Source organism: Neofelis nebulosa, chromosome Y (assembly GCF_028018385.1).
Source record: "Neofelis nebulosa isolate mNeoNeb1 chromosome Y, mNeoNeb1.pri, whole genome shotgun sequence".
Classification (NCBI taxonomy): domain Eukaryota; kingdom Metazoa; phylum Chordata; class Mammalia; order Carnivora; family Felidae; genus Neofelis; species Neofelis nebulosa.
In genome coordinates, this window is record NC_080801.1 from 5,956,406 (window position 1) to 5,966,189 (window position 9,784).

The 9,784-nt window shown below is 57.5% G+C and overlaps 1 protein-coding gene across 1 annotated transcript; it reads left to right on the plus strand.

Annotated features, from left to right (window-relative positions):
• Positions 1-6,246: 6,246 nt before the first annotated feature.
• On the plus strand, positions 6,247-8,959 carry LOC131503483 (testis-specific Y-encoded protein 8-like). The gene is made up of 6 exons (XM_058714953.1): positions 6,247-6,558; positions 6,721-6,951; positions 8,172-8,294; positions 8,388-8,499; positions 8,637-8,782; positions 8,888-8,959. The coding sequence occupies exons 1-6, from the start codon at positions 6,247-6,249 to the stop codon at positions 8,957-8,959; spliced, it is 996 nt and encodes a 331-aa protein (XP_058570936.1).
• Positions 8,960-9,784: the final 825 nt, after the last annotated feature.

Sequence of the window (9,784 nt, forward strand, 5' to 3'; positions counted from 1 at the left end):
AATGAGGACAAGGGTGGTGGTGACACGTGGCGCAGGGCGGGGGTCCAATACATTTGAAGAAATATAGAATGGGAGATAAATATCATGAAGCGATTTGTGTGTCTTCCTCTCAGGTACGCTCTGGGGCGTGTCCATGTATACATGCGGCTGTCCAGGGGTGTAAGTGTTCTGTGCCTGCACATTGGAGTTCCAAGGAAGGGCGGGACGTAGGACATTGTCCGTAGGGATGGGTCACACATTGGGATTGCATGTGAGGTCAGTAAGATTGAAGCAATGGGGACTTGAGTGAGGGAGGCCAGGGCACAAACCTGAGAGAAAGGCCAGTGCCCAGGTTCCTATCTTTCCTGTGAAAAGGAGGAAATTCAAGGAAATGGAGACGCCAGCACAGGCCAGGGAGGTCCAATATTCAGGGTTTGGGCATGTCCATGATGGTGCCCCCAGAATCCCGCATGGGGACACCCTCAGTCATGTTGAGTGAACCGCCACACAGGGAGGAATTCCCAGGGTTGATTACCCTCTGGTTTTCAGACGTCTCCCAATGCAGACTGTCTTGGGGACAAGGTCAGGATCTCAGGACCAGCCATACATATTTGAGGGATTGTGAGCAGGTTGTAAGATTGGTGTCCAGGGGAAGGAACCGAGGGACCAGAGGGAGAGTGGGTGGGTAAGACCGATGAAGTTCTGCTTCAGGCACAGTTGACAGGGACAACGTACACGCTGCAGAGAAAACAGCCCACTACAGTCTCACGCAACTCCAAAATCACAGCCAACTTTTCTGGTTCCACTTCCTGAAGCTGAGCCTCCCAAACACCGCTTCACTTATTCACACACACACACACACACACACACACGACTCCTGAAGGAGTCCTAGTACTGATGCCCTTGTGTGAACTTCGCTGTTTCTGAAAAGACCTCTGGTTACGAATGGGTGTCCCAGATTGCAAGCCAACAGAGGGGAGGGTCGCGGGGAGGTGGAGCTCTTACAGGGCACGAACACGCCATCCTCTCTCGTGTGCCCTCTGCCCTCTCATCATCAGCCGTGATGAGTCGGGTGATGTTCTTCCTCTGTGTCCACAGGCTTAAGCCCTGTGTCCAACACGCCATGTGAGACTTGTGAAAAGACTCCCAAGTGCAAACACCAGCAGGCGCTCAGGGAGGTCGCGTCGTCCCAGGCAGCCTGTGTTCCTTTGCCTGAGTGCCAGGACAAAGGCTGCCTCAGCCACATAGGGAACGATGGACTTGTGAGGCCTTAGCATTCTGTGCAGAGGTGCCGGGCAGGCCTGGAGCTTAGAAAGGACTGGGACGAGCCTCACCTGCGACGACGTGAGTGCGGGGGTACTCCTTACAGAGCAGATGGCTGCTTGCCAGAGATGTCTGTGCTAGGGATGGGGCAAAAGCTCCACCGTGCTAGCAGTGCAGTAGACAGAGTTCAGCCTTGTCCATCGCAGGCTCTTCTGTATCCCCAAGTAACACGGCCCCCAGCACAGCGTGCCTGAGACTGACATCCCGACACTAATATTCCTGTCTCCCAAGCTGCCCAAGCCCCCCAGGATCCCCACTGCACAGCTCTGCAGTACAAGAGCCTTCTCTGCAGTGGCTCTATTCCAGAGAAGGCGAGGGCAGTCCCAATGCATGGAGGCCTCTTGTCCCTCTCAGTATGCAGACAACATGGTCAGCAGCATGTCACCAGGCTGTGGAGTTGAGGATCTGTGCAACCAAGCCTTACCTCTTCCAGGGCAGAAGCTGTTGCACTCTCTAGAAGGGAAGGCAGGTCTTTCTCTCGCTGCTGTCTGCACACTGGCTGGAGAAGCACGTCTTCTCAGCTGCTTGATGTGTAAATGTCAGGGTACTCAGGAAAAGCTCCCTGTGCTGACCCGAGTCTTTGGGTGTGAACATCCAAAGAAAGTATGGCCCATGATTCTGCAGTGGGAATACGGCCTCAGTGGTCATGAGGCTGGGCCCCTTGGGGCATCTTTCTGCACAAGCAGGCCGTTACTTGATAGGTCTTGCCGAGCAGGAACACTTTACGGGACAGGTGAACACAGGGTCCCCCACACGTTAATATCTCCAGCGAATACCTCCTTAGGGGCCAGGGTGACGTTTCCGCCCGGCCTGTCCCAAAGACAAGGTACGGACAAGGTGTGGGTGTGGTTGCACTCACGGCCCCCAGAGCCAAAACCTCAAGTGTGGACACATGAGGTCCGTGGTCAGAGGCCTTGGTGCTCTGTGTCCGAGGGATTACAGCCCTCATGCTGCACACACGGCAGCCCCGGATTTCCTCCCTTATGCGCAGCAATTCCTGGGGAGCCCTAGGGTCCAGGAGCTGCTAAACCGCGTGCACAACTGTATCTGCTGCCCAGCGGCCTCTTCCACCCCAACATCAGCGTGTGTGGGCTCCAGAGTGCTGTCCCTTGAGAGAGGACACCCTCAGCAATTCAGGAGCCTTCTGACTTCCATGTTCCTGAACCACACGTGTCTCTCATTGGTCTGTTGGGATCGTCATGTTGTCCTCTGTGCACAGGAAATGTCTTGCTTTGCCTGTGCTCCTCTGTCTCCCTGAGTGAGCCCTGGCGTGTTTGTGTCTTTTCCTGGCTTTGCCTGTGCCGACACCTCTCTGGTGATGCCTCCTTGCCTGGCCTAAGTGGGCACAGCTGTACCCGTGTAACCGCCTTCGTCTCTGCACACCTGTGTCTTGTGTCAGCTGTGGCTCTGGTGGCCTGTCTTGACTTTGATGTATGCTTCTGCGCTTGAGTGTGTTTCCCTCTGAATTCAAACCCTTTCTTCCACTGACAGATCCAATTGCTGTCCTGCTGTCAGGTGGAGGGGCTTCTGCGCATTCTGTTATGTGTTCCAGGAGCCAGAAATCCTTCCGTGCCTGGAGGACCTTCGTCAGAGGATTGGCCATGCACTCACTGCCAGCCAGTTCATGTCCCCAAATGCAGCTGCCTTGCTGTGAGCATGCAGTCACACCTCTATTTTCTGTCCCTCTGTTTTCAAACCCTTTGCACCTGAGGGGCTCAAACGTCACTGGCCTGCACCTTGCACATGCAGGCGTAAATTGTGTAAAGCGGTCCAGCAACGTTTTCCCACTTACTCTTTTGCCATGTGGCATGTTCCTGGCTGGAAGAGACTTTCCCCTGCCAGTGTGTGTCTCGCTTCCGTGTGCCTCCTGTGTGTTCTGGTCCCTAATTTGTCCATTACGTCCTACCTGGGAGTCTGATTCATGTTTGCGGGAACGAGGCTGACCCCTGTGACTGCTGGGTTCTGAGCTCAGCTTAGTCCCCCAGGACTAGTGCGTGAGTGAGGGACACAACGGGCAGTGACGGATGTGCCCGTATCCTTCACGTGCAAGCGCTCCGTCCAGCCACCTTCACCGGGACATTTCTCAGCGACCCCTCTTTGTTTGTGGTGAGAGCCCTTGCCTCTGAGAAATCTGACGAGGCGGTGAAGCATTGCTTACGGCTGCCCTGTGCAAGTTAGATCTCCAGAACTCATGCACACGGCAGGACTGCATCTTCACACCCGAGGCCCGACACCTCCTCATCGCACCCTCCCCTGATTAACACCACTCTGCTCTCTGGTGGACTGCATGCCTTTAACTCCTTTAGTCTCCTCAGGAATCCATCAGGCAGGGCTCACCACCACTGTGCTTCTGTCAGGGGCTGGCCTCTTTCAGTGAGCCCCGTGCTTTCTGCACCGATGCTCAATGCACCCGCCCAAGGGTGAGCCACACTAAGCCCGGCGGCGAGCCCTTTGGCCCTACGTTTCCCACCTATGTGCTTGGTGGCAGAGGTGCACAAGGAGCCCGCCTGCATGCGTGTCCCAGGTCCTCCACAGGGTACAAAGTACCGCCTCAGGAGGCTGATCCGCATCACACGGGCATAGCTCTGCTTGCACGTGTTAGCCTTTCGTATCATACAGGCAGCGCAGACTTAGAAATCCCGCCACCTGCTTACAACTATCCAGCCCTCGTGCTTCTGCAGACGCTCTGTGTCTGTACAGACATTTGAGTCACGGTCTCATGACCTTCCAATACAGCTTGATGGTCTGTCCTTAGCCTACAGCCTGGGATGCGGTTCTCACTCATTGTCCTCCCCTCGGGTGCCAGTTTCCTCCATCACTGTGGTGGAAGGTAAGCTTTATAACCATCCATTGGCTTGACAGTACTGGGCGGATCACCTGTCTGCGTCCGGGGATCCGAAGGAGACCTTGGCTCTTTTGCTCACGGTGCACCCTTTCTCCGTGATGAGTCGCTTTGGATGAGAAGCTTGCCAGAGGCGAGGGTTCTCAGAGTTGAGCACATTTCCTGGGCATCTGTGAGAACCTCGTTGGTTCCACTCAGACAGCATTGACATTCATGCATGTGCAGCCTCTGCCTTTGCTTGAGTTTGCTGAGCTTTGGGACGTGATTTCTTCCCGCACGTGCTGTGCCTAAATCTCTGCTGTGTCTTTCCGGCAGTCCCGTTTCCTGTCTCCTGCTGGTAACTACAGGGCTTCCAGCAGCCCTGTGGGGATCGGGTCCTGGTGTTCTTCCCTGCGGTGCCCTCTTCCTCACCCCGAATGACCTCAGTCATTCCTCAGTCTAGGAAGCTAGAACTAGCTTCCTTCTAGTTCAGGGTTCGTTTCAGACTGCCCTTAAGGTCCAGGTCGGAGTGGTGCCTTTTGTGCTGAGGGCTGACCACTGTACAGCATTCGTCTCTGTGCAAATTGCACAGGTGAATTTCACCAGGTGAAACTGCACACTGCAGTTGCCCTGTCTTCAGAGTCAGCCCACCTGTCTCTGCCTCGGCTGCCCCTGCTCTCCTTCCTCCTACCCTCTCCTTGCCTCCCCCTCCCTTGTCTTCTTCCTGTCCCTCCCTCCCACTTTCCTTCCAGCTCTCTTTGTCTTCGTCTCCCTCCTCTCCATCACTACTGCCTCCCCCTGTCTCCGCCGGTCTTCCTTGTAATAGGTGCCCCTCTGTCTCTTCTTGTCTTGCTCCTCCTCCCTGTCAGTCCCGCCAATCTCCCTGGGACTCTCCCTCTCCAGGCCGGTCTTCCCCTCCACTCGTCCTTCCTTCATCTGCTTGCACGTGTCTCTCTCTCTCCCTCTATAGCTCCCTCTCTCTGTGTGTCTCTTTCTCGCTGTCTCTCTCAGTGGACCTTCTGTGTCTGGGTGCATGCTTCTTCAGAATTCTCGTTGGCGCCTGGGAAATGTGAAGGGAACTCGTCTGCTATCGTGTGTACTAGTGAAAGCAGGCACGGGGCTTTCTCAGAGACAGACACAGACAAGTTTGCAATACTCGGTGAAGGGCCCCCTAAGTGCCCTGCTTGGTTGGAGTCGTCCTTCTTTTAGTGGAAGGTTAGATTTCCGGACCGGAGCAAACTGCTAAATCCTACTACCCCACCTCCCTGGCCCTCTGCACGGAGATCAGTAGGGCACCAGTGGCAGATGGGGCTCTGGGGGTTGTTCTTTGCTCTGATTTGCAGTGCAGTGAGGTCTACTGAGCTGCTTTCTGGCAGGGACACGGCACTGGGGTGGATCTAGGGTGGGTGTCACCGGTTCTGGGTGGGCACCCACCTTACCGCTGCCCTCAGCCTGACGGCCAGGGAGGAGAAACCGTGCGGACGGCCATGTGGCCCCAGTAGGCGCGACACCTAAGGACTTCTCCAGGCCTTGCCCCAGCTTCATGAAGAAGGGGCAAGGGACGGAGCATGCAGTGGCTCACGGCGTGGACGTTCCTGTGCTGAATGCTCTGGTGCCCGTACTGAGGCCTCTGGGGAAAGGGTGTACAAGCGACCACAGATTGTGTGATACCGGGGACCTCGCAAGTCAGGCCTGGAAGGTGACAGCGCTGAAGAGGACATGCGGCAAAACGGGGCTCACGCTGGTGGCTGGGCACTTGCTCCAGAGCCCGGACCGGCCGCTGGCGCGCGCTTGCTGGCCACCAGCACCCTGTCTTGCTGTCTTGCAACTCATTGTTCCGCGAAGCTGGCCAGCGGGCCTGACCTGCCCTGGAACCACTTCGCCCCAGGCCGCATGCGCCCACTCTTCACTGCCTCTGTCTCGGCCCCTCCTCCACAGCAGCCACAGCCAATGCGGAGTCCTCAAATCCCAGAGCCTGTGCGCCTGCGCCCAACTTGGGCGGGCTGAGGCGGGAGGCAGCAGGGAGCTAAAGGTCTTGCGGCCAAGGCTCCCCCCACCGGCTGCCATTTCCCTGTCCTTGTCCTGAGGCTGCCCTAGCTACACTGGGGCCGGGGCGGAGAGTCATGGCCAGCGTGTCGCGGTCCGGAAAAAGCAGCGATTCCCGTCGACCCTGGACCCTGATCGTCCCGGATGAGAAAGGTCGAGAGTCCCGGACCCGCGGGAGTGCAGGGGCGCTGGAGGGCGTGGGTTGGCCGCAGTCCCCAGGTTCAGGGGCGGCAAGCGCCCATCGTGTGCAGGAAGCCCAGGCCGGGTGTGAGATACAGGTGGCAAGCCCAGCGGAGGAATTGGTGCTGATATTGGATGACGGAATGGTGGCGGCTGAGGTGGTGATCGGGGAGGAGGAAGAGGACGGCGGGGGGGCGACCGAGGAAGAGGTGGCTGGAGAGGAGAATTCTGAGGAAGCCAAGCCAGAAGCAGAGGACATGCACGAGGAGGAGGAGGTGGAAGTTGAGAGACAGCAGCAGGAGGAGATTCAGGAGCAAGAGGAGAAGCGCGAGGCAGATGCAGAGGCGGAGGAGGGGCCCCCGCTCTCACAGGAGCTGCAGCAGCGAGAGGCAGCGCTGCGTCCTGCCTCAGCCCAGGACCCACTGGCAGTGCTGGAGCGTCTTCAGCTGGAGATCAGCGCTGGGAATGCCCAGGATTCCAGGGCCTTACGGCGGCTGAAGCGCAGGATTCTTCGGAGGCGGATTTCTCACCTGGATCACAGAAGGGCCGTCATCAAGCACATCCCTGGCTTCTGGGCCCAGGCGGTATCCTTCCTTGTGCTGGTGGGTGATGGCGGGGGCTGTTGTGCAGGAGGGCTGGGCACTGAGAGCAGGGTGCCTCAGGGCGATGGCCCCGAGGGAGGAGAGCTGGGGAATGGTCCCTGGCCCTGGGTTGGTGTGGTCTGGGATCCAGTGTAAGGCCTTGCACAGTGGCGGTTGTTGGGCACGGGGGGACCCGGGGACTTGGAGCTGCTTCCTCTTGGTCTCCGCCAACATTGGCCTGCAGGCTGCTCTCAAACATTATTTGCGGACGCGAGTCATGTGTCCCCATGCTACCAGAGCTAGGGTAGCACAAAGCAGCCTTCACTCAGAGCAGATAAAGCAAGGAAATATTTCGCTGCAAAATGGGAGAGTTACACAGGCCGCACACCCACCTTCACATTCACAGGCTGTGCACGGTTTCTTAGCAGTTCCGTCAAAGGAGAGCTTTTCAGACACACACTCATGGCCTTTAGTGGAAGCACGCCACGCCCCTTTGCCAGACAGTAGGACGACTCAGACCCACTCCGAACGGGGTACAAGCTGCCTGCACAGACCCTGACATACACACACACACACACACACACACACACACACACACACACACAGGATTCTCTCCTGGTATGTCCACCGCTGCTTCCCTCTCTGTCCTCAGGCTCCGGCTGGGTCCCACCCATGTCTTTCTCTCCGGACTGGCTGTGTCACTGTGTCTATTTCTTTTCCCTCCTCGGCCCTCCTCGTCCGTGCTTCTTGATCTCTTTCTCCCTCCCACACCCTCCGCTTGCATCGTAAGTGGGCAGTCGGGTTCCTGTAAGCCATGTTCTTCCATCTGCACTCAGAAGGCTGGTGACAACCTAGGTCTTCACGGGAATATGCCAAGAAACCCAGCCGTGAGGAGGGGTCAGTGCACAGGCCGACATCCCAAGCTATGATGGGCTGCTGGCAGCCCACACAGGTCAGATATAGGAAGGAACTGTGAGGAGTGCAGGCAGTGGAGTCTCTCCCTGCTGTGTGCAGACAGCGTGGGAGGTACAGGAAGCCAACGGACTGCCCAGTGTCGATGGGGTCTGATGCATTTGCAGAGGCTGAGGAGTGTGGGGACTAGTGTTTCCTGGTGTTTCTGCAAATGCCATGATCCCGTCCTTTGCTCTTAGCCTGGGAGGTTTGGAGGGGGTGTGTGTCTGTTTCCACAGCATCTGAAGGCACAGCTCCTTGACACAGCACAGATTCTGAATCACCCCCAGTTGTCGGCCATGATGGGTGCCCAGGACAAAGACGTGCTCAGCTACGTGGTCGACTTGGAGGTCAGACCGGGGAGGCTGTGGCTGGGGGCCGTCCCGTCGGGTGTGGGATTTGGGCGGGAGAGGGTGAGGCAAAGGTGCTCACCCTCACAGCCAGGCAAGTAGCTCGGGAGCCCGAGGGAGGACACTTGCCCCCTCCTGTCCCATTGCTCACGGCAGGTGGAAGAAGTGGGCCATCCCAAGTACCGCTGCAGAGTGATGTTTTTCTTTGGGGCCAACCCGTACTTCCGGAACCCAGTGATCATTAAGGAGTATCAGCTTAGCTTTGCTGGTAGGGTGTGGGTCCCATGATGGTGCGGGGCAGGGGGTGAGGAGCATGAATCAGGGGCATGCGGGAGGGCGACGGGGAGGGGGAGGTGGGTGGGGAGGAGGCCATCAGGTTGCTCCTCAAATCCTCTCTTCCTGCAGGCTACAGGGCATCGCATTCCACTCCAGTCCAGTGGTTCTGGGATTATGAACGTGGAGCTCCCAGTCGCAGGCATGACCCCACCAGCCTTAACTTGTTCAACTGGCTGTGTGAGCACAGCTGCCCAGGGGCGAACAGGATTGCCGAGGTGGGGCCCCTGAGGCCTTCGTCAGCAGTGGGAATGTGGGTGGCCCCCGGCCAGAGAGGAGAATGGGCTATGCCCAATGTGGTGCCGGCCTGTGTCCCCTTCCAGATCATCATCGAGGACCTGTGGCCCAATCCCCTGCAGTACTACCTGAGGGAGGAAGGGACCAGAAGACAGTGATCTGACGTGCGCACGTGTCGGTGAGAACCCCAGTATGCGGTGTGTTGACCTGTGTGTTGTATGGGCAAGGGAACGTGGGCCAGACATTGGCTTGGAAATGGAAGGTCCGCCGAGACAGGGACACAGGTAGCATGGGGAGAGGGTGGGAGGATGACAGGGGACCTGCACAGACTCAGCTGCAAACACACAGAGGGTCGAAGCCTGCAAACCAAATGCAGTTGTGCTGTGGGCTGGGGCTTTGGAGAGCAACTCAGGACGAGCAATGCTTCTCCACCACAAATGCTCCCCGTGGATGTCCGCCCTCTCCCGGACTTCCCCCTGCTCCTTCAGTCTGGATTTGCCTGCCAGTCTTTGGGTCAGGAGCTGACGTGTCCCCAGACGCCACTGTGGTGAGAATCTCGCACTTCCTTCCATGTGCCCCACCACGCCATGTCCTCGCGCAACCTCACAGCCATTCTTAGAACTGGTCCAAGGCCATTGGGGGCTGGAAATGAATCCCTGGGTGAGAAAGCAAGGGGGATCGCAAAAGGGCGAGGCACAAGAGTGACACCAGCTGGGAAGTATTTGCCAATATCCCGTATCATTCTTGGTGTCTGTTGCGTGGGGGTGTGTGTGTGAGCGTGTACGCAAATGTGTCTGCGTGTGCCCACATGAGTCAGGGGCTCTGCATCTGTGTGGGGTGAATGCGCAGAGCTTCTATCTTTGCCCATGCAGAAACAATGGAGGACACCACGAGTGCTGGAAGAGATGGGTGGATGAGTCTCCTGTCTTCTACGTGCCCCGGAGAGAATTGAGGAAGAGATAACGTGTGGCAGCCTTGAAGAG